This window comes from Phalangium opilio, unplaced genomic scaffold, assembly GCF_054372755.1.
Source record: "Phalangium opilio isolate 3A_F unplaced genomic scaffold, DU_Popi_V2 ptg000048l_1, whole genome shotgun sequence".
Lineage (NCBI taxonomy): Eukaryota > Metazoa > Arthropoda > Arachnida > Opiliones > Phalangiidae > Phalangium > Phalangium opilio.
Genome location: NW_028324170.1, coordinates 4,457,181 through 4,480,981, shown reverse-complemented (window position 1 = coordinate 4,480,981; position 23,801 = coordinate 4,457,181). Strand labels below are relative to the sequence as shown.

The 23,801-nt window shown below is 33.7% G+C and overlaps 3 protein-coding genes and 1 long non-coding RNA gene across 7 annotated transcripts; 2 read left to right on the top strand and 2 right to left on the bottom strand.

Annotated features, from left to right (window-relative positions):
- The first annotated feature begins 2,993 nt into the window (after positions 1–2,993).
- LOC149673842 (uncharacterized) lies at positions 2,994–16,578 on the top strand. The gene is made up of 5 exons (XM_089839594.1): positions 2,994–3,348; positions 13,077–13,320; positions 14,522–15,323; positions 15,384–15,742; positions 15,801–16,578. The coding sequence occupies exons 1-5, from the start codon at positions 3,294–3,296 to the stop codon at positions 16,189–16,191; spliced, it is 1,851 nt and encodes a 616-aa protein (XP_089695720.1). The 5' UTR covers positions 2,994–3,293; the 3' UTR covers positions 16,192–16,578.
- Positions 13,188–15,056, bottom strand: LOC149673843 (uncharacterized). Of its 2 annotated transcripts, none has more exons than XR_016366937.1 (3): positions 14,920–15,056; positions 13,561–14,855; positions 13,188–13,328 (listed from the first exon to the last, which is right to left on the bottom strand). It is a non-coding gene; the product is annotated as an uncharacterized LOC149673843 (long non-coding RNA). The 2 variants fall into 2 exon arrangements; XR_016366938.1 differs by having other exon boundaries at positions 13,317–13,532; positions 13,618–14,855.
- Positions 16,579–17,215: 637 nt separating the features above from the next.
- Positions 17,216–21,413, top strand: LOC149673841 (leukotriene A-4 hydrolase). 3 transcript variants are annotated; one of them, XM_089839593.1, is made up of 8 exons: positions 17,216–17,292; positions 17,389–17,563; positions 17,633–17,763; positions 17,823–18,155; positions 18,218–18,336; positions 18,394–19,255; positions 19,772–19,876; positions 19,938–21,413. In XM_089839593.1, exons 2-8 carry the CDS (start codon positions 17,390–17,392, stop codon positions 20,053–20,055), a joined length of 1,842 nt encoding a protein of 613 aa, XP_089695719.1. In that variant the 5' UTR covers positions 17,216–17,292; position 17,389; the 3' UTR covers positions 20,056–21,413. The 3 variants fall into 3 exon arrangements, with proteins under 3 accessions (XP_089695719.1, XP_089695718.1, XP_089695716.1); XM_089839592.1 differs by having other exon boundaries at positions 17,228–17,292; positions 17,376–17,563; XM_089839590.1 differs by having other exon boundaries at positions 17,234–17,563.
- A 150-nt stretch (positions 21,414–21,563) lies between these two features.
- Positions 21,564–23,773, bottom strand: LOC149673840 (astacin-like metalloprotease toxin 5). The gene is made up of 6 exons (XM_089839598.1): positions 23,463–23,773; positions 23,331–23,406; positions 23,181–23,266; positions 22,760–22,835; positions 22,433–22,683; positions 21,564–22,026 (listed from the first exon to the last, which is right to left on the bottom strand). Exons 2-6 carry the CDS (start codon positions 23,380–23,382, stop codon positions 21,766–21,768), a joined length of 726 nt encoding a protein of 241 aa, XP_089695724.1. The 5' UTR covers positions 23,383–23,406; positions 23,463–23,773; the 3' UTR covers positions 21,564–21,765.
- Positions 23,774–23,801: the final 28 nt, after the last annotated feature.

The following is a 23,801-nucleotide window of genomic DNA, read 5'->3' as shown; positions in this document are numbered from 1 at the left end:
TGTGGAATATACAGGGTGTTTCTGATAAGTCTGCATTCATAAATTAACGGGGATGTTCTTTGGGTGCACGATTTTGAGTCGGAAAAGTTAACTTCTATCTCAATTTTGATTGCCACAAGGGACACTGTTTTCAAGGTAAGATTGGATGGAGTATTTTACGGATAACCCCTTAAATTTAGTTAAGAAACTGAAAGACAATTATTTCTAATTTAATTAAGGGGTCATCCCTAAAATATTCCAATCTTAACTTTAAAACAGTGGCCCAGACGACAAAATGTCATAATGCCCACTTATGCGAAACACCTTGTATAGTGACGGGAATCGTTAAATTATGAACTTTACGCTCACTTGTGGTTGACCTCGAAATATACTTTCTTGTACGTGATTAACCATGAAAAAAAAACTCGCGAAAAGTTTCATCAATTGTTATTTGATGGGCGTTGGTTTAATTTCCTTTATTATTTTATATTAAGTTTAAAGAAAGCGTGGTATGTTCTCTTTCAACCTAAAGAAACTATTGTTCCAAGTTTTACTCAATTTCACTTGTTAGGTGGAGCTAATTTTGACCTACTATCGTAATAGAAGGTTTTAATTTTTTTAAGAAATTGACCTTGTTGGGAATTTTAGTCTAGACACAAAAATCACTCCTGATTAATAACGCGCAAGTTACCCCGAAGTCGTCTATTTTTGGCCTATTATATTAAAAGGTTTTTAAGGAATTGATTTAAAACGTTTTAACACCAGAAAAATCTTCAGATTGAATTTGAAAATTAGGCTTAACGCTTACAAGTTCTTCAAAATTAACCCAATTTTAATCATTAAAAAACGTACAGTTTCAAAATTAGGCTTAACACGTAGGCAAGTTCTTCTGAATTAACCTAATTTTGACCTACTATAAGGACATATCAATAAGTGATAAACCCCTCCTACAGAACGTCAGACCTCCTCTTACCCAATCATATTTTCTCCCCCACTAGCCTTCTACTTTATAAAATCCTCCACCATGTAGATGTATATAGGAGGAGCCGTCTGAATCCCCGCCCCTTTTGCTATTTCCTTATAACAACTTAAGTGGTCTAAAATTAATAACTATTTTAAGAAATTCATTCTGCAGTAAAAAATATTTTTCAAGTTTAGCGCTTTTCATTTTGATATTAGCGTAAATTCTCGTGAAGTTTTCGATTTAACGAAATTAAACGGTCTAATTTAAAAATCATCGTCGTTAGAGAAGACACAGAGAGTTTTAAATTACTTGGAAAATGTTTTAAAACAATTTTTCTTGAAGCCTAAATTGATTTTAAAACAAAAAGAATATTAAAATTCCCCATAAAAATTTTCCGGGCGTCTTTTTGCGAAGGAAGTAATTTAGGGTAATTTTTGAAACCCGAGAGGGAAATTTTGGGAAGCAAATGATAATTATACTTGTGATCATCGTCTTTTGCATTTGGGTTTTTGGGCGAAAATTGGCAAGAAAGAAGAAGAAAAAAACTCGTTTCATCTTTGGACGGAGTTTGTTTGAGTCATTGGGATGAAGGAGGCCCTAACGAGAAATCATCTTTAGAAATAAGGTACCTCCTAAATTACTTTTGAAAGGCGACTCCTGATTTGGTTCATTAGCTTACGTCTCTTTCTTTTTTTTCCCCAAATTCTCAATGCCTCCCTAAAGGACTAAGTGTCGGTTTTTTATTGAATATATTACACCTAATTTGGGGGCCTATTCGTGTTTACGAAGACTGTGATTTTTTACTCCGTCTAATACGAAATTAATTTCGTTGTATATATTTTTATAATATAATTTATTTATTTATTTATAAACATAATTTTTGATTCGTGGGAAATTCAAGTAGGTGTTGTTTTGGTTAGGTTAAATTTGTGTGGGAACTTTAAATTAGATTCTTTAGCTATAAATAGGGTAAAAATTTAATTTTGGAAGAATTTTGCCATTTCCATTTTGGTGTCGAAGTTAAAGAGATGAAGATGTTAATTGATCTAGGTTGTTTATAGCTATTTTTATAATTAATTTTGATTTTAATTAGAGATAATTTAAACATGATCGTGTTGTAAGGATTAAGCTTTATTTTGAAATTAATTAAAAAAAAGTTTAAAGGTTTATGTTAAGAACAAACTCGATTTTTTTTTCTTTTAAGCATTTCATATGTGACTGGAAATATTTGAGGTCAAAGGTCACCCCTTACAATCGAAGACATTTTCGCGCGCCCTTCTGAAAATAATTGTTTTAAATTAATTCTAATTTTTCAATCACGCAGTTTTAAATCGCGTAAACAAACAACACCAAATACATTACGAAACATGACATAACAACGGAAAGGTTCGATCTACAATTCTACATTAACCCAAAGGCCAGAAAACTAAATTTTTTTAATTGAAAAATTCCTTTGGGAACTGAAATTACCAAACCCTATAAGATAACGAAATTTTTTTCTAGATTAATTCAATTTAATCATGAAAAGTTATAAAGATAAAACTTCAAAATTTAAATTAAAAAAATCAAGTGCCAAGTTCAAATTAATCTGGCGATATCTGACGTGACGTCATTGTTATTTTATTTATTTTTTTCAATTTAATTCTTTCGAGTATCCAGTAAATCAAGAAGTGATATTTAGTTTATTAGGGAGAAGGTTTAAGATGCCTAAGTATTCGCGCCCCTTAGCCCCAGTCCCCCTTTCAAAATACAAGGGGGGACGTAAAAGGAGGCCGGGCTATTTCACCTCTCCTCAGTCAGAAAAATATCTAATTTTCGTCATTCGCGTCGTGCTGACGTGAGTTTTCAAGAACCAATGAGATGCTGGTTGTAATTTAGAGGCGGCGGGGATTAACTCTGGACCTACGTTTGGACTGGAGATAAAGCTAGATTATAAATGTAGCGAATTTATACCTTCTCCCTAATAAACTAGAGATCACTTCTTGGTAAATTTAGGGAGTGAACTTAAAAGTGTCCAGGTAAGAAAAGGGGAAAGCTGTTAGTTTAGTTTTAAATCTTTTTAAAGAAAAACTAAACTGAGCGCGAGAGAGTTGAGAGTTACGAGTTTTGACCTCAATCTAGTATTCTATCGAAAGAACTTGACGGTGTTGTTGGAACCTCACTTGGTCCGGTTATTTTACTCGCTATCAAATCTAGAATCGGCTGACTAGTGCGTGTACTTGGACGGGTTGTTCAGTTCGCAACTAAGCCGCTTAACTGTTTAACTGTTTCGAAGAAACGTTTCCCCTTGCCATATTTTAATCATTTAATACATAGAATTGTGATAACTTTAGTGCGATTTGGTTAAAAAATGGAGAAAGCTAAAGCTACCTTGCTAGCTTTCGTATCGCTCGCTCTTGTTATTAGTAAGTGTTTTTATTTTTTTTCTTAATTTTTATTATTTTAGTATTTTTAATGATTAATATTTAAAATTAAATTTTTTAATTGGGGTAAAGGGTGGTTGAGGATTTTTAAAAAATCTAATAACTATGATTTAATTTAATTTTTAATTGGGGTGTAGGAGTTTGAAAAACCGTAATGAATATTATTTAATGAAATATTAATATATTTTATTTATTTATGGTAGGTTATTTAATTTAGTTTTAGTTTTTGTTACGTTAGTTTAAAATTTATATAAATTGGCTTATAGCCTCACCCAATTTGAAACCTCTACAGTTTTAGCCCAGCCTTGAATTACATTAAATTAAAAAGAAAAAAAAGTATATTAACTGGTTTTCGAATAACAAAAATTTTAATTTGAGAAATTGGATTTTAGAAAACTTTCTAATCTAACCTTCAATTTCAATTGAAAATTGTTATATTTAACCTTTGTTTAATAGAAAACACTGTATAGTTAAAATTAATTAACATGGAAGATTTATAAAGTTAATTTCCAAAGTTTTAAAAATTATTTTAGTAATGAAAAAATTTTAAAAATTAATTTCGAAAGTTTTCAAAAATTAACTTTCGTAAATTCATCTTTAAAAATTAATTTAGTCTCGTTTAAAAGACATTCAAATAATTAATATAATTAATTCTGAAATAATAAGTCACTCAGACGATATTTATTAAAATATCATTTAATTTTATTTAAAATCAAGATTTCAAAACGAGATAGGTTAAATCGTTAAATTAACCTTATTCAATCCACGTAAAAAAGGGTGTACATTTTTGTAGGAAGTCCAGAAGCGTTTTTTTTATCTTTTAAATACCAACCGCATGAAGTCCACTTCCACTTAACTTTCGCTTATACAACATCTTTATGATAAAAGGGGGCCATTTGAAAAAGCTAACATGGCTAGGGGAACCGATTTACCGACTTTTCGTAAAAATTATACCTTGTTTAGCCCGAAGCTTTGAAAAAAAAAAAAGAAAAAAAATGTTTAAGACTTGATTTCAATTTTTCTTTTCTATTTCTTTGATGGAATTGGAATTATGGGTATTTTTTATTTCGATATCTAGGATTACGTAAATATATTTAGTACAAATGCGAATGCGATACTATTGTGTTGAATGGAAGGGTACTTAATCAATATTTTACGTTTGATATAGTCCCCAAATATTGGAATAAAAAAAGCACAATAACACCTTTTGTTTTCGGAGCTATTTTTAACAAATAGGATGAGTTGTACGCCGTTTGTATTTATTTGTTTCTCTAAATTTTAAGGGTATTTTGTTTATTTATAACGAAACAAGTGTTTCAAAAATGTTATTAGATTTTGAAATGAGGTTTTATTTATTAAATTTATATAAAAACAAAATAAATTTTTTAATATTTTGGTAGTTGGTAGTGTAGGGTTTTGCGCCGTTAGTGTTTTAAACTTGATTTTTTTTAAGTTACTATGTAATTGTAAAATTATTTAACTTCGTGAAATTTGCACAAATCGCTTTGAAATTTAAGCTACTGATGATGTGAAGTTGTACACTTCTCTCTCTCTCTCTCTAGCTTCTGATAACACTATATTTAACTCCCTAGAAAGTTAAAACTCGTTAAATAATTAAATTAATATCATAAATATATTTATTTTACTTGGTAAAATTTGCACAAATTGCTTTGAAATTGAAGCTACTGATGATGTGAAGTTGTACACTTCTCTCTCTAGCTATAAACGTCTGATAACACTATATTTAACACCCTTGAAAGTTAAAACTCGTTAAATAATTAAATTAATATCATAAATATATTTATTTTACTTGGTAAAATTTACATAAATCGCTTAGACGTAGTAGACCCACCTAAAATAGAAGTTAGTGACGTGCTGCGAAGTTGAACACTTCCCTCTCTAGTTATAAACGTCTTATAATAATTATTTTAAAACCCTTCGAAAGTTATATTAGATATTTATCGTAAATAAATAAATATATACAGGGTGTTTGTGAAAGGTCCATCAATAATGAAAGGGCGTATTTATTGGGCCATTTTGAGTCGAAAATGTTCTATGACATTTTTCCGTTCGGGCCACTGTTTTCAAGTTATGATTGGAGTAATTTACGGATGACCCCTTAAATTTAATTAAGAAATTGAAAGACAGCGCTAATTTAATGAAGGGGTCATCCCTAAAATATTCAAATCATAACTCGAAAACCGTGGCTCGGACGGCAAAATGTCATAGAACATTTTCGACTCAAAATGGCCCAATAAATACGCCCTTTCATTATTGATGGACTTTTCACAAACACCCTGTATATTCACTTCGTACATTTACATAAACCATTTCTAAGACCTACTGAAAATTTAATTGACGCTGTGAAGTTTATATAAATGTCCCTATATAGAAAGTTAAATCGGTGTTTAACCCCGTTAGCTTAAATTAAATTAAACTACTTAAATTAATATCATAAATATATATTTTTGACTTCTGATATTTACATAAAAATCATTTTCTTAAACCCACTGAAAAAAATTGATACATACACTACTCCAGTTTTTACTTACACTTCCTTCGAGGGGCTAACCACCACCGCACTGTATTTTTACCCCTGACTTTTCAAAATGCTCTATTAGTTTTGTTAATATCGGGTATATATTTAAATATAATTTGCAATTCTTTTTAGTGATTAGCACCTCGAATTTCTCGGCCGTCCTTATGATAGAGATATGTTAATTAAGTACGTGGGTTTCCAATGACAACCTTATAAGTAAGGTATAGCTTAGCTCCTGTAAAAATCTAGGCTATATAAGAACCCTAATGAGTGTGAAAAATATTTCGTCAAAAAAAAATATTTAAACCAACGCCCCACGTGAGTGACCTTAAAATTCGATTTGGAACCATATTTTTATGTCTATCTTCTTGCAAGGATGTTTCTTAAAATTCTTATTAGAGAGTTTAAGAAATGAATTAAGCATAAGTTTATAAGATACGTTTCATAAGTATGCCTCTACCCATACTTCGTAATGCTTGAGAATTACTAAGAGCAAGAAGGCATATCTAGTTTACTAGGGAGAAGGTATATGTTGCCTAATTATTCGCGCGCCATAGTCCCAGTCCCCCTTTCAAAATACAAGGGGGGGACGTAAACCGGGGCTATTTCGCCTCTCCTCAGTCGGAAAATACTAAGTAATTTTCGTCATTCGCGTCGCGCTGACGTGAGTTTTCAAGAACCAATGAGATGCGGGTTGTAGTTTAGAGGCGGGGATTAACTCCGGACCTACGTTTGGACTGGAGGTAAAGCTGGAAATGTGGCGAATTTATACCTTCTCCCTAGTAAACTAGATATCACTTCTTGCTAAGAGCTAGTTCGAGAACGACAAGCGAGAATTGACTACACTCGGTTTTGCAGTCCATCTTCCTATTTAGTCTGTACTAAGTCTTGATAGCACCTCATCAGGCGTCGCTTTACCTCGAATGTATGACCTACATCACTCCATGAAAAGCTCCAGTTTGTAACCAGTGACAAACTTATGGAACATATATTATGAACTTATGAAATAACCTAATACTCTAAAATGAATAATTTCACGTTTTTCGGTAGGTTTCTTAAACTGTCTATTCTCAAAGTTAGCAAACTTAAAACGATATATATATACTTGGGTGTCAATTTGAAATATGAAGAAACGTTACACTTTTACGTAATTTTTATATACTTGGCCTAAATTTTACAGATATTTAAAACAGGAGTCGCGAAAGAACTGTTAATTGATAAATGCGTGTTCCGTAACGTCTTTGAAATCGTAATTTAGGCTTAGCAAATAGTTTCGTTGGCATTGTATCCGTTCTAGTTATTTTCTGCATTTTTATAACGATATTTAGCTTTACTACTAATTATGGGCTTCTAATTACCTAGACCCAAGTAATAACTGGTAGTAAACCGTACTGACGTCATAGCTATTTAGGTAATGAACGGGCGTAATATTTTTTTCACTATAGATACAACAAATAAGGTTATTTTTGTAACCCGCCCTAGCTGATAGTGAAACCAAAAACCCCGCGTTCCAGAATGTGAGATAAAAAATGTTATATGACCTCGTATGACAATTTAAGTTTAAAAATACTATTTTTTTTATAATGAAATGTGGATTTGAAAATTTCAAATAATTTTCAAATATATAAGATTAAGTATGCTTACACAATTTAATTAATGGCAAAGGTAATTTCAATATATTATCTTAATTAATGCTACAAATAAATGAACAAAAATATCTATTATTTAATTAGTTTAAGTTATAAATTCTAAAGAAAAAATTCCAATAGTTGCTTTAAAATTCCTAAATATTTTTTTCTTTGGCAAAAATTTTGGTTTTGATCACGTGTAGTTTAGAATAATTGAAGGTAATTTTCATTTATTAACTTAATGCTACAAATTAGTTAACCAAAGCATCTAATATTTAAGTTATAGTTTCGAAATTAAAAATTCTATCTAATATTTACTATAAAATTCCTAAATCATTGATTAATCTGTTGCTAAATTTTTGTCTTTGACCACGTGTTAGCTTAGAACTGCTTTTCGCGTAGTTATTTTATATATGTTCTTGGGCGGGGTTCTCTATACGAGTTGTTTTACATTTTTTTCCTTGTAGGTAAATTATGACGTTGGATTTATTATTAAAAATGTTCAAATATCGGAAGTAGAAACTCAAAATTCAGAGAAAGAATTTTTTACCCTAGCCTTGAAAATATTATTTTAACCACTGTTATCATGATAAAATCGATAAGAAAAATGTTTCCCACTTTTAAAGGAATGGCGTAGGCTTTCAAAGTTTGTTTTTGAGAAGTATTGTAAGTTTGGCTTAATTTTAATTTGAGAAATATATTTAATTGGGCTTAAATTTAATTTAAGAATTATATTAAATTAGGCTTAATTTTAATTTGGGAAATATATTGAATTAACCTTAATTTTAATTTGAGGAATATATTTAATTGGGCTTAATTTTAATTTGAGAAATTTTTTGAATTAAACTTAATTTTAATTTGAGAAATTTTTTGAATTAAACTTAATTTTAATTTGAGAAATTTTTTGAATTAGGCTTAATTTTAATTTGAGAAATTTTTTGAATTAGGTTTAATTTTAATTTGAGAAATTTTTTGAATTAGGCTTAATTTTAATTTGAGAAATTTTTTGAATTAGGCTTAATTTTAATTTGAGAAATTTTTTGAATTAGGCTTAATTTTAATTTGAGAAATTTTTTGAATTAGGCTTAATTTTAATTTGAGAAATTTTTTGAATTAGGCTTAATTTTAATTTGAGAAATTTTTTGAATTAGGCTTAATTTTAATTGAAAATTTTAATGTATTGGGTTTAGTTTTTAATTTGAGGAATGTGATGAGTTAGGTTTAATTTTGAGAAATGTAATGGGTTAGGTTTAATTTTGAGAAATGTAATGGGTTAGGTTTAATTTTGAGAAATGTAATGGGTTAGGTTTAATTTTGAGAAATGTAATGGGTTAGGTTTAATTTTGAGAAATGTAATGGGTTAGGTTTAATTTTGAGAAATGTAATGGGTTAGGTTTAATTTTGAGAAATGTAATGGGTTAGGTTTAATTTTGAGAAATGTAATGGGTTAGGTTTAATTTTGTTTTGAGAAAGATTTCAAATGAATTAAGTTTAATTTTAATTTGAGAAGTGTATAGAATTTTAATTTGAAAATATATTGAATTGGGCTTAATTTTATTTTGAGAAAGATGTCAATTGAATTAGGCTTAGTTAAACATTTTCTAAACATTGTATTCGCATCATAGTCAGTATCCCTTTAGAACATTTAAAGAATCAATCCAACGAGGAAATAGTTTAACGCGATCAAATTTAATATGGGTTCAGAGTGATTTTCTTTCGAGACACCGGTAATATATCATTACCGGTTAAAAAAAGTTGTTATTCACACAATATACAATAATAAAAAAGGTTTTTAGTCGCAAATTGTTAAATCATTACCTTCCCTAAAAACCCGAGAAAACCACGTATAAATTTCTTGAAGCGTAGCTTCTCACATTTTTGTCAAAAAATAGAGTTGTTCATTGGGAAGAATTTTTTAAGTACCTAGTATTATTTTTCGTATGTGGTTTCTACACGTTTTTCACTCAATTGTCCCATTGACTCTATTGGTTTTTATGATCGTGGGAGTTTAATATATCGTACTTGTAACTTTTGTGGTTATTTCTTGATTTCTTGGTCTCTACGCGTCCTTGATTCGAATATTTATATTTCCAATTTCTTTAATCCAAATTCTGCTTTTTAATTCAAGCTTGATTAAAAAAGAAATTGTATAATTATGGCGTCCCCAATTTCAATATCCTTCTGTGATAATACTTCATTACGATTGTTTTGGTTTTTTATCTGCCTCTTTATTTTTGATCGAAGGATAACGACCGCAACACGTTTCTATAATACAATCATTAAAATTATAATAATTTAATAGAGAATCCCATTGGGTAAAGTTAGTCATTGAGAGTGTTTTTAATATCGAAGCACCTTTTTGATGTTTTTTAAAGGGATCAAGGATGATTAGGTATAAATTGAAGGTACCATTAAAAACTAGATATTCAAAAGAGTATTAGCGTAAAGTTTCGTAATTACAATATTATTATTAAGTTTGTTATAATCTATTGAAGTTTTAAATTTAAAAAATTCCATCTCCAGGGAACTTTTTGACGACTTCATCTGGGTATAACTTTTGTTCTAAAGTACTTAGATTAAAATTAAAGGTAATACCTTAATCTAGGTATTTTGTATAGTAATTTCACCAAGTTTCAATAATATCCTATGAAAATTAAATTAACTACAATCAAATTAAATTTGGAATAAAAATTCTAGAGCTCTAGCTAGACTATTATTAATTCATAAATAGCCACCCATATCTTTGTTCTAAACAACTTAGACAAAAATAATAGATGCCATCATAAACTACGTTTTCCACACCATAAACTCTCCAAGTTTCCAATTTAAAATTAAATTATATACAATCAAATGAAATTTGAATCAAAATCCCTTGACAGTACCAATTTTAACCGTAACTTTTCATCCAAACAACTTTGATAAATATCATAGAAACTACAATAAACTAGACATCCCATAGAGTAATCCCTTCTAATTTCAATACAAATTGAATTAAAATAGCATCGCTACAATGAAACGAAATTTACGTTCAAGTTGGGTTTAATTAAGATTAGCTCTCATGTGGTTTCGAAATAAAAAAAAAAGGAAATTCTCTAGATAAGATATAGTCGAAAAGTTTAGTCTTAAATATTTGATTTTTCCATTTTGGTCTGGACAGCGTGACACTGTCTGTGTCACTTCTTGAATGGATTAAACCAAGCAGATAAAACCTTCAACTTTAGGCTTAGCGAAAGATGGAAGAGAAAGTGTTTTTATTCTTCGGTTCCTCGAGCAAATTGGCTTCACGCCGTTTTATATACTAAGATAGATGGTTCTTTTCCTACAAAAACCGGATAACCCAGTCTATCTCTTTTGATAAGGAACGAAATCGAGGTTCCATCAAAAAAGCCCGGGCCTACGTCTACCAAAGTACTATACCTACCATCTCTCTCTACACTACACTCCTTTAACCTTCGCCTCCAACGGGTCAGGGGTCACACTAACGGATGTGCAAAACCTTAAATAGCTTTTTGAAAAGAAAGAAAGAAAACCAGAAAATTTTATTTCTTTTTCTTTATCTATGTTTTTATTTTTACAACTTTTGCTTTTCAAGAAGAAGAAAAGCGTTATTTCTAAATTTAACGAGAGTTTTCCAAACGCTCCCTGAATATTTGCACTTAAATGTTTAGAAATTTATTTTCGAAAAACGTCTTGGCTATATTTCAAAAGGATGTTGGTCAGAAAGTGTAGTTTAAAATGACTTCCAAGGTCTGTAGTTAGTCTATTTGATTAGAAGTAATGGAGGGAAAGGTGGCGAGGCGCGGGTACGTCAAATAATAAAAATTATCAATACTTCATAAGTTCATAAGATATGTTCCATCATAAGTTTGTCACTGGTTACAAACTGGAGTTTGTCATGAAGTGACGTAGGCCATAGATTTAAGGTACAGCGACGCCTGGTTAGTACAGTCTAAAGATGGACTCCGCAAAATTAACCGAGTGTAGTAAATTCTCGCTTGTCGTTCTCGAACTAGCTCTTTCAGTAAGTCTCTAGCATTACGAAGTATAGGTAGTGTCATACTTATGGAACGTATCTTATAAACTTATGATGCTTGTATTGGTTCCAACTCAGTGGACAAACTATAATTTAACATTTATTTTATTCTATTTATTCAAAACGTTCTAAGAAATATCAAAAGAAAGTCAGCGGGGAATTTTTCGTTTAGAAATATGGCTTCCTTTTTGCCTAAAATTATTTGCATATGGCCTTGAATAACCACCACCTTTTTAAACAATAATCATCGTATTTTAAAAACTTTTATGGGAATCAAAACCTGTTGTTATATCTTCCTATTGTTTTGGAGACACAAATAATCAAATTTTACAACAAAAATCCTTGACATATTTAACTTTAAGCTCAGTTAGTCATTAAATTGCAGGCCTAATTGCTTATCATTTAAAATTAAATTGGTAATTATAGTTATTATTTATTTCTAGAGGAAGAAAAATCAATTAATTTGAAATTGAGTCCAGTTATGAATGTTGTTTTATTTTTATTTTTTTCCCAAAATTTTTCATTCAAAGCTATAATATAATGAATTTAAAAGATATTTTTAAACATTTCTCGATAATCGTGACGGTATTTGTGGTGGATGGTTGTTTTCCCCCTCTTTATTTTGCCTTGTTAATACTATCTCGTAACCTTTATATTGCCGTTCAAACTTTAAAGTATAGGTACATACGTTTTTAACTTTTAAAGAGATTGTATAAGAATTAATGATCAAAGGTAAGAGATTCTTGTTTTGAATAACGGATAATTTCGAGTTTTAAAACCTTTATTCGCATACAGGGTGTTTCTGATAAGTCTGGCGTAAATTGATGACCCCTTAAAGTTAATTAAGAGAACTGAAAGACAATGATTTCTAATTTAATTAAGGGGTCATCCCTAAAACACTTTAAGCAAATCATAACTCGAAAACAATGGAGACAGAAGTTACATTTTCGACTCAAAATCGTGCAAACACCCTGTATAATAACCAAGATCCTTTCCATGTTTCTTCAATATGGTATTATTTGGACGGACAGGGATTAAAAAAGACAGAATATATTATATAGAAATATATATTCTGAATCAAATATTGTGGTTTTCAGAAATAAATAAAATTATTTAATTTGTAAATTATCCGTTTTTGTTCATACGTTCAGTCTCCCTTTGAAGTAAGTACATCAGTTGGCGTCTTCAGAAACTGGATATTGTAGTACGGTGCTAGACACTCTAACCCACTTTTTTTATTCAAACCCATCCTCTCTTAGCTATAACAATATTGTTCTTTTTTAACCGTAAGCATTTTCTCCTTAATGAACAATTATCCAACTTTTCTTTTGTTTTAATTATAATTAGAAAATTCCAGACGCTTGTTCTTTAATCCTTATTTACCCCTAATGCATTGTTTACAACAATCTCTAAGAGTTAATTAACTTAATCATTATAATTAAATTAAGGAATTTATTGTTTTTGTTATTTTTTTTTATTTAATAACTCTGTTATAATTCTTACGTTACAGATGCTCAAACCCCGAGTTATAATCAAGGAAGTAATGTCAATTCCGCTGTGCTTGTGGCCAATATCAACTCGCAGGGTCTTCAAGGAACTGTTGAGTTTTCTAATGATCCTTCCGGTCAAGCCGTTGCTATAAGAACTAACTTAAGAGGTGGTCGATACGGTGAACAGTTCCGGTGGAGGATTCACGAATTTCCTGCCGAGTATGGAGTGGCAAATCCTTGTAAAGATGAACATATTGGACGTCTGTGAGTACCTATTTCGTAAGACCATAAGTAGACACTCGATTAAGTACCTTAATGGAGGTGTATTCCGTTCCGATTAAAACTACTTCCGCTTAGCCATTTTATTTCCAATAAAAACTAGCAATCAACCCTTGGAGGGTAAGTCGCAGAGCCCAATTAGATATAGTAATGTAATATCACTAGTTTTCAGATAGACTTCTATCATGGGAACAAACCTTTTTGATAAAAAAAAATGTGTCTTACTTATTCTTAAATGTTACTTGTGACATAGTGAAGTAATTTAATTCCAAGTACACCTACAGTTTAAATTACTTAATTGCACCAAAAGCTAAACTTTTCTCACTTCGAAAAACAAAAATCAACCCTGAGGAATATATTCAAGAATTCTCTTTAAAATAATGTCTGTTTCCGGATAATTTTCTTTGATCGCGGTTTTCAAACCGTTCCCGTCTCCCTTTACTCCGATCGATTTGAAATTGGCTAAGGCCGGCCGGCTGGTTGGTTGATTGCTTGCGGAAGTATTGTTTCAAACTTCTCGATCCCCCAGTATTTTGAATCGGTTTTTAATCTAACCACACTGGTTTAAGCCTAAACTTTAAAAACGAACCCTTGAAACTCGTATAACCCCAATTTTTCTAACTCTACTTAACAATGCTGGGAAAGATTAGGCTTAACAATTGGAAAGGAAAATATTATCATAGTTTTATTATCTTCGTGAGAAAAAAAGTAAGAGTGTCATCTTGAAATGTAAGCTGTGAGAGTTAAGCTTGATTTCTCATACAATCGTACCACCAACGCGATTATCTTTGTTGAATAAGGATTGCGCCATTTTAGCGTAATAAGCCCGCTCGCTTTCTTTTGGCGCCCTTTTTTTGCTCGTGCGCTAAAAGCCCACGTGAAAATTGTGGGAATTTATGAAAAACAGCCTTGTTTAGATAGGAACGAGAAAAATTACTCTTTTTTCGGGTCGCTCCCTTAACTGTTATATCTTTGAAAAGAAGAGACACGAGAAAGAAAAACCGCTTTATCAGAAATTGAATCCAATGACCCGGTTAAGAAAACCACCGCGCCTTCCTTCAGGGCCAATGAATTTTAAAATCGAACAAGATGGTATGAGGATTGGGGAAACGTTTATCTCTGTGGTTAGCTGAATTAAAATATTTTCAGTGAATTTAATTACTTCCATAATGTTTTTTTTTTTTAGGTTTATTGATTTTACCGACACTAATGGCTTATTGGCATCAGGAAAGGACACCGTTATGTCACAGGACATTCAACTGTCCGGACAGAACTCTGTTTTGGGTCGAACCCTTGTCCTTCGTGGTGTTGAGACTGGACGCTTAGCTTGCTCTGTTATTCAACCCACAAGCCGTGTCAGGACATATCGTGCCAGAATATACAGCCCAGTTGTCGGCGAAGTTGTATTGAGGCAAGGTTCATTCGGTACCACCGTCTACTCGAAGCTCAACTACGCCAACGGAACCCGTCGAGATTCCACTCACAAATGGGCAATTCTTCAAACCACGGATCCTGAAACACTGAACGCGATTTACGTTAATGAAGTTACCAGGTGTAGCGGACTCCAGGGAGCGCCTTTTGTACCTTTGACCGAAATGGGAGGGTATGTCTTTGTGGGACGCGAACCAGATACCTTCACCAGTAGATCTTACTACGTCATGTCCAACGTACCGCCGCTAGAAACTGTGCAAGGTGGTCTCTACGTTGTGGTATATTCTGATCACAACCAAGATGAGATTCTAGCTTGCGGGAGGGTCTATACAGTGGAACCGAAACAAGCCACTGCCAGATTTACTAAGAACTTTACCGGCGAAATATCGTTTAGACAAGAGTCTCCTTACGATCCAACTTTAGTTACCATCGACTTTAACGACTTGGAACAAAAGGCTTACAGCTTCGGTGTTGATGAGCTACCTCTTATCGACAGGGGAGATCAAGCCAATGATGTCTGTCCTAATGCTAAGGGTGTTATCTTCAACCCTCTACGCGTAAGTCCTTCTTTGAAGCAAAATAAGCCGTGTAATTCAACTTTTTTGTTTTGTTTTTAGGTTGTCCCGGAAACGGTCCCACCTCCTGGTAAAGGTAGCGCTGACCAATACGCTGTTGGCGACTTGAGCGGGAAATATGGCTCATTGCAGTCCAAGCAAAAGATGTTCCAACAAGTGTACGACCCAACTTTGTCTCTTTTCGGGGTAAACAGCGTGGTAGGACGCGCCTTGGTTCTCTTTAGGCCTAATGGTCAACCCATGACCTGCGCCAATATCGAGGTCAACGGAAGACGAATGAATACTGCCTTTTCGACTTTTGATTCGCCAATACAAGGTCAAATTATTTTACGTCAAGAAAAAGACAACTTTAACGCTGATACGTCAGTCTACATCGAATTGTCCTATCCAACATCTACTCAGTAAGTCTTAATCATTGCAAATTCAAAATATTTTTTAAAAAAACTTTGGTATCATTAGGCTTAAGAAGACATTTAACCACCCATGGAGAATTTACACCAACGCCGTTTTAACTGGTCAAGGATTCAGTACCTCGACTTGTGGTCAAGCTGGAATTCGATTCAATCCGTACAACGTCAGTCGAAATGACGTGTACGGTTGCCACTGTTCGGCGCAGGCGCCTTTGAGATGCGAGCTTGGAGATTCATCGGGTAAAATGGGTAACATCAACATTCCAACGTTCAGGATAACTGAGGATCAACACCAGGACATTGCCAGGTACTTCTTCACGGACCCCGCGTTACCCTTATCGGGTCCAACGAGTGTCGTCGGTAGGTCTATTGTCGTGCACGATAAAGACTTTAGCGATGGTAGAATGGTGTGTTCCAACATCGTTCAGCATTTGAACTAAAATCATACCTCGCCCGTTTGACGCGGCGTTCTTGTAAATTAAGGACTAATTAACCAATCACCTCGACACGTCAAAAGTCACGAGTTGAAAAATATATCCCTCAATATCCAGTGAATATGCCCAGCACCCTTTAACGAATCAATTTCTCCTCAACTATCAGAATAGCAGATGTCATAACTTTTGAACTTTGTCTAAATGTCACATCAAGGTCATGTCATTGACAGCCTATTTTAAGAGGATGTCGCGTAGCTAGTTTAGGAATGCATGTGCCAACGAGGTATTTTTTGAATCTAAAAATCATCTTTTATTATTAATATTATTTGTATAAGCGGACCGAGTGATGTATTATATTTAGAAACGGATTTAAATATATATGTTTAACTCTGATTCACATTTAAAATACGTTTCAAATTATCCACGTATGGAACAAATTTGAAATTCGTTTGGTACATATAATTTATAAGCTTATGACGTTTTTATTGAAAAGGATCCTAAACAAACGGGGTAAGTAAAATGTTTAAAATTAATATAAGGCTTTTTTCAGTACAATTGAAGTAAATTTAATCTAAACAATCTTCAGTTAAAATTCAACCTTAATTACGCCGTTAATAAGCTAAACACATTTTAGAAGCGGGAAGTTGGTCTTGAACTTCAGAGAAGTGACAGCATCCAGGATCCTACCTGTTACTTGTTACCATGGTAATATAGGAGTGACAATTTCCTATAGGGGGCAGGCTGGGAAATAGCACACTTCCTCTGGTCCAAAACCAGTTTATTAATTGCTTGGACTAGTTTTTTAATTCAAAAAGTGGGGGTTACTGGTCCTCGGGACCAGTTTATTAATTGCAAATCTATTGGAGAACAAAGGCTGGGACCAGTCCGGAGACCAGTTAATTATTTCGGGGACTAGAGGGGTCACTGGTCCCAAGGACTAGTTAAAAAAATTTCCTTATTTCCCAGCCTGATAGGGGGTAGCTGAAAAAGGGGGATACTCACTTTTTTTCTCGTGGTCCGTCGTCTGCTACGAAGCCAGTCGTGTTGGTAGTAGGGCCATTCAAAATTAAAATCCGTTTATTTCATCTATCCGAGTAACAATTTTAGGTAATTAATATCATATTTAGTAGTTTAGCATGAAATGTCTGTAATTTTCTTCGCTGTATCAATCGCCGTATCGGTTATATTAGGGATATATTTTAGAATGAATATGAACCAAGGTTTAAGTCCAGGAGATCCCAATTCTTTTGCTAGACCTGACAAGTGCGTTGTCAAATCAGTCCATTTAAACTGGGATGTTGATTTCGGAACGAAAAAAATTAAAGGATATGTTGATTCAGAAATAGAACGTTTGGATTCTAACGTTAATGGAGAGTTAGTAAGTGCTAAAGCTAATTTTTGATCCTGTGTCAAGTACTAGTCATAAATCATACTCAATTTCTCATAGATACTAGATACTAGAGATTTGATTGTTTCCAGCGTAGTTAACGCAGAAACCTCAGAATCTCTAGAATATTCTTTAGGATCGCCTGTGGGGAGCTTTGGTTCAAAGCTAGAGATAAAACTTAAGCCTGACACGTAAGTTACTTCTTATAAGACACCGTAAAGTATATAAAATGGTTGTTATCTGTCAAAAGGTTGAAAGTCCGTGTTTATTACGAAACTGTACCTTCATCTACCGCTCTTCAATGGATGTCACCTCAACAAACTGCGGGAAAAAAACATCCCTATCTGTTTAGTCAATGCCAGGCTATACACGCTAGATCCTTGCTTCCTTGCCAAGATACCCCTTCGGTTAAGGCTCCTTATACAGCCAGTGTTAGTGTACCTAAAGAGCTTGTGGTACTTATGAGCGCTGTCGGAGATAGAGAACACAGTTCATCCGGTGATAAAAACACTTATAAATTCCATCAAAAAGTTCCTGTTCCGAGTTATCTAATTGCTATAGTAGTGGGTGCCTTAGAATCAAGGTAAAATTGAGCCAGATATCAAATTTAAGTTGGGGGAAACTTAGGTCTACTTTTTCCTAAAGAAAAATTGGACCTAGAAGTCACGTTTGGTCTGAAAAGAAATTTTTAGACCAATCAGCTTATGAATTTGCTGAAACTGAAGATATGTTAAAAGCGGCTGAAAGTTTCTTGGGACCATATGGTAAATTTCATAGTTATATCTTAATTTAAGCAAATTAACTTAAATTTTCATTGATAGTCTGGGGAATATACGACCTTTTGGTATTGCCTCCATCTTTTCCAATGGGTGGAATGGAAAATCCGTGCCTTACATTTCTAACACCAACTCTTCTTGCCGGTGATCGTTCCTTAGTTGACACAGTCGCTCACGAAATTGCGCATAGTTGGACTGGAAATTTAGTTACCAATCAAAATTACGAGCATTTCTGGTTGAATGAAGGATTTACAGTTTTTGTGGAACGTAAAATTAATGGGAAGATAAGCAATGATGAAAAGACGCGTCAGTTTCAGGCTTTGAAAGGGTGGGAAGATCTACAAGAAACTGTGAATGTTTTAGGAAAAGATAATCCTTTAACAGCGTTAGTAGTTGATTTAAAAGGAGTCGATCCTGATGATGCCTTTTCTAAAATTCCATACGAAAAGGGATCCGCGTTTTTGTTACATTTGGAACAGGTTTTAGGAGGGAAAGAAGTCTTTGAAGGTTTCTTGCGATCGTATATTGAAGAGTATAAATACAAATCTATCAATACTGACGACCTCAAAGCCTTCTTGTATCGTTACTTTAAAGATAAAGTTGATATCTTAAACGCCGTCGATTGGAATGGCTGGTTATACTCGCCAGGAATGCCACCTGTTAAACCAAAATATGACGATACTTTGGCGAGAGAATGCTTTAATTTGAGCCAAAAATGGATTAAAGCCAGCCTAGACGATGTTAAATCGTTTACAAATGAAGATTATAAGAGTTTAAGTTCATCGCAATTGATAGTATTCCTTCAACTTCTCTTAAACGAAAATAAGCCTTTGCCTCTGGAAAAATTTGAAAAGATGACAGAGTTATATGCCTTTGAAACTAATCAGAATTGCGAAATTAGGTTTCGGTAATTGAGTTTCTACTTAATTCAATACCCTTCATCTAAAATTTTAGATTCAATTGTCAGAGAATAGAGTCAATCAGAAATGAAACACTCAGAAATCTGTTTTAAGCCTTGGTCTCGCAAAGGCTCAAGACTACGGAGCCTAAGACTAGGAGGGCTGGAAATAAGCACAGGACATACTGGACATTCCCCATAATTTTTTTTTTAAAACTAAGGTGTCACTGGAGATTTTGACCATTAACTTTTTCGGAAGTTTTCATAGCTTGACTATGTATGAAGATCCGCCTCTATTATTGCACAATCCAGTTGACAATGTCCTATAAATTTTCCAGTCAAGGGGGGGGGCACTGGGCACACGTTTTCTTATTTCCAGCACTGCCTTTCCTTTCCCGCCTTTGTCTCTTTTTACTAAGCCTTGGTTACAAAACATCCTAATTATTTCTCAATTTTTAGATGGAGGGGTTAATTTTAAGCACATACTCTCAATAATTAACTTAAGTATTTAAAATTATTTTAAAGCTGGCTGAGATTAGGAGTTCAAAGTCGTTGTAAAAACGTTGTTCCGTTAGTTTTGAAGTTTGTTACAGATATTGGAAGAATGAAATACGTTGAACCATTATACAGGTATTTCTCCCATCTATAATTAATTATACTAATTATATGAAACTTTTTAATTATTATTCAGGGATTTGTACGCCTGGGAAGAATTTAGGGAACAGGCATTTGCTACTTTCAGGAAAAATAGGCCTGAAATGATGCATGTTTGCGCTCATGCTGTTGCCAAATCTCTACATTTGGATTGAGAGAGAAAAAAATCGCAGTTTCAGTTTGGGGGGGGGGGTGATTTAATTTTAAAATAATATCATGAATCTATATAACTATGAATATACAGCTCTATCATATGCCCCTTCTATCATGTCGATTTGGTTTGGGTGTTACCATTGAGTTCAGAACATATATCCTTCTAGAGTTCTATTTGGATATCGGGTTTTCGCGCTCGCGCGACCATCGTTTTTGAAATTATGGGACGGACGGATAACTTTATCATTAGGTGGTGGCGCCATCTATTTCACTTAAAAATACATATTTGTTACTATGGCGTCTGCTATAATTTCTTAATATAGATAGGAAATGTTTAGAAATTGCTATGATAATGGAAGTAAATTGCTAGATTCGAGTAAAAACAGAGAAGGAACTGCATTAACCGATAGTATATGTATTTTTGAGCTTTCGTGATTGTCAACTTGACAAAAATTATTAACGCAAATGTCTTTTTTTGGAGTCCATTACTCCATTCAATTCCATTAATGGACTGACAAGTGACAACATTGTTTTGGTAATTCCGAATTTTTTGTAGGGAATCTTAATGGTACAGTTCAAAAAGGGTTGAACTATCTAAATATTTATTAATTTTCTATGTCACAAAACATTTTTATTTCTACCAGTGTTGACACACTTTTCTACTGAGCATTTGCGACCCATTTTAAAATTAATAAATTGTCACATAATGTGTTACTTTAATAACTTATAACATATAATTCCCAAGTAAAAACACGCATTTAATAAGAAATTGATCAATATTCCATTTACTAAATACCAAATTTTATTTATTAGGCTCCACTTACTGTTTTTCAATTACCTAACTTTCATATTTCGCGCTGTACTTCTTCCTAAGCCTAATTTTCAAACTCAAACTGCGGCGATTTTGTGGGAAAGCGCCCCGCAAAATCGTGGGAAATTCTTTTAAGTTTCTCACGTAAGGCGACAGATGGCGCTAACGATTTGGCCATATGTCTAATCAGCGCCACTAGTGGATGGTCTGAAAACTACTCCCATAGAGTCTAGGTATATTTAAGAGGGTTTGCAGAATCATAGCCAGGTGGCTCGAACGCCGCGCCATCTGACGGAAATTCTGCAAACCCGCTTAAATATACCTAGACTCTATGGGAGTAGTTTTCAGACCATCCACTAGTGGCGCTGATTAGACATATGGCCAATTCGACGAATCGAGTACGCGAGGAGCAAATTCAACAAAAACTCTAGAAATAAATATATTAGAACTCAATGGGTGTTACCCTCCTAGCTTTGACGCCAATGACGCGTTTTGCATAGCTCTAATAGCCAATCACGAGACAAGAGGAAGTGACGTTTCGAATTTACACCCCCCCCCCGGACTCCCGCTCCCTTCTCCCGCTCGTAACACTAGCAGACACGTGACTGATATCTCCTTTCGCTAAGCCCCGCCCAAACCTTATCGAGAGGTTAGAGACAGCGTAACGCAGCTGTATATTCATAGTTATATAGATTCATGATAATATAAGTGATAAATTCGCGCTTTTAAGTCAAATTTAAGTGATAATTCGCATTTAAGTGGTGTTCTAATTATGTGATAAAATCTATAATGAGTTACCCAAGGCTTAGGAAATGTGGGAAATCGGTCAAGTTTTTTTTAATGAATTTATGTTTATTTTTAATAAATATTAGATGAAAAAAATGGTTTAGAAGAGAATTTATTAGCATCGGTACAATTTTCTTATTCTGAGAATGTCACTCTGGGACAAACCATACTTTTCATAAACTTCGGCTAATCGTCCGCCATCTTTCTTGAGCATGGTTTTCGAATAACCATCTTTGGAGAAAGAAAGATCTCCGTATAACATGATAGAGTTGTAATCGAAACGATCTAGCAAACGGTTTTGGTAGGGGCTCAATTTAGCGAATTGGGACTCCATTCCTCGTTGAATGTTGTTGTAGAAGATGTTGATGAAGTTGTCCTGTTGTTTGTAGGACAAAGTTGCGTTAGGCTTAAGGGGTTAGGAAAACCAAGAAGTGATATCTAGTTTATTAGGGAGAATGTATAAATTCGCCACATTTCCAGCTTTATCTCCAGTCAAAACGTATAGGTCCGCAGTTAATCCCCGCCGCCTCTAAATTACAACCAGCATCTCATTGGTTCTTGAAAACTCACGTGAGCACGACGCGAATGACGAAAATTACGTATTTTCCGACTGAGGAGAGGCGAAATAGCCCGGCCTCCTTTTACGCCCCCCCCCCATTGTATTTTAAAGGGGGACTGAGACTCTGGCGCGCGAATACTTAGGTATCTTTTACCTTCTCCCTAATAAACTAGATATTGGTTCTTGGTAAAACTTAGCGATTGTTAAGGTTTAGCATTCTTACCCTGTCGCTTCTGTTTTGCTCATGGAAGAAACCAACGGCGTGTCCCAATTCGTGAACGATTATTCCGTGATTGTCGCAACCTTGTCCCAAGGACAACATCTGTTGTCCACCAATTCTTCCAACATTGGAGTAACATCCCTGTCCTCTGAAAAGATGGACAAAGTCACGTTCGTAGGTCCTCTCCTTAAATCGAACGCAAGTCGTTTGATGATAGTGGTTCATGGCAGCGATAATTTTGCTACGAAGACCGGCTATAGAAAGAAATATTTTAGTTTGTAAATTTCATCGTGAAACTAAAGTTTAAAAGAAAAAAAGAAAGAAACTCACATAAACCTGGGTCAATGTAGAAAGGAATAACACCATTAGGCCATCTTTGGTTGTCACTTGGGATAGCGTTTCTATCCTGAAAAGACCCAAGGCTTAGTTTCCATATCCTCAGTTAGGACTTGGTGATTTAGAATTAGCTCCACCCCCTATCATTATATGGTTTGCTTATTTTGTAGAGTGTAAGATGTTATTTTAGCCCCACTTCTGATTAATCCCCAATGACTTTGCATAACGTAGCTTTGCCAAGTCTCTATTACTTAGACCATACATATCTTATAAACTTATGCTATGCTTAGAAAAAGAACCGGACGAGGCAATATGGCGGGAAAATATAAGAGAACCAGCCGCGAATAGTGGGAAAAAATAAAACTGAATGTTGTTAGGTCTTATATGGGTTCCGTGTACAGATAAACAAACTTACATCGATGTTAACTCCTAACATATCACCACCGAATAAATCTGGGTTTTCCAATGGGTTCACCCTGGGTACGATAACCTCCTCCTCCTCTATAATTAAATTTATAGTAATTATTAAATAATTACGTTTAATTTAATTGCAATGTGATAATACCCGCAACAACGGCAGAGGCCACGCATAGTGCCACGACTAACAAAGCCAGCATTTTTACCGCCTTACTTAATGTTGCCTTTAAAAAAATAAATTTTAAAGTGCTGGTTTTCAGGGGAAATATTACTTTTATACCCTGATGTGGTTTATCAATATCCGTGGATTAAGATTGGATTAACAAATGTTGAATTGTTCATGGGAATCGACACATGTTCGCGAAGATATTTTGTAAATAAGGCACTTTTATGTTGTAACATCGTCATTGACTCTAATCTAATATCCGCATTATGTTATCGTGCTTTTGTACTTTGGGCAAACGATTAACCTCAAACAAGGTCATTAATTTCAAAATATTATGCGTAAAACCTGCCACAACACATCGTAAAATCGCGGATCATGCACATTACTGTCTTGCCTACTTGTTTTCTATTCGAAAAGTTGGTATTTTGTCGATGCAATAGCAACTTGGGGATG

Excerpts from the sequence above, each read along its gene's own strand:
- LOC149673841 (XM_089839590.1), top strand. The coding sequence starts at position 17,327 with ATGTCTGTAATTTTCTTCGCTGTATCAATCGCCGTATCGGTTATATTA. Across the intron at positions 17,564-17,632 it reads CTAACGTTAATGGAGAGTTA|ATACTAGATACTAGAGATTT; the intron begins GTAAGTGCTAAA and ends AATTTCTCATAG. Across the intron at positions 19,256-19,771 it reads AATTGCGAAATTAGGTTTCG|CTGGCTGAGATTAGGAGTTC; the intron begins GTAATTGAGTTT and ends ATTATTTTAAAG.
- LOC149673842 (XM_089839594.1), top strand. The coding sequence starts at position 3,294 with ATGGAGAAAGCTAAAGCTACCTTGCTAGCTTTCGTATCGCTCGCTCTT. Across the intron at positions 15,324-15,383 it reads TTATCTTCAACCCTCTACGC|GTTGTCCCGGAAACGGTCCC; the intron begins GTAAGTCCTTCT and ends TTTTGTTTTTAG. Across the intron at positions 15,743-15,800 it reads TCCTATCCAACATCTACTCA|GCTTAAGAAGACATTTAACC; the intron begins GTAAGTCTTAAT and ends TGGTATCATTAG.
- LOC149673840 (XM_089839598.1), bottom strand. The coding sequence starts at position 23,382 with ATGCTGGCTTTGTTAGTCGTGGCACTATGCGTGGCCTCTGCCGTTGTT. Across the intron at positions 23,267-23,330 it reads GGCCTCTGCCGTTGTTGCGG|AGGAGGAGGAGGTTATCGTA; the intron begins GTATTATCACAT and ends ATTTAATTATAG. Across the intron at positions 22,684-22,759 it reads CTACATTGACCCAGGTTTAT|CCGGTCTTCGTAGCAAAATT; the intron begins GTGAGTTTCTTT and ends TTCTTTCTATAG.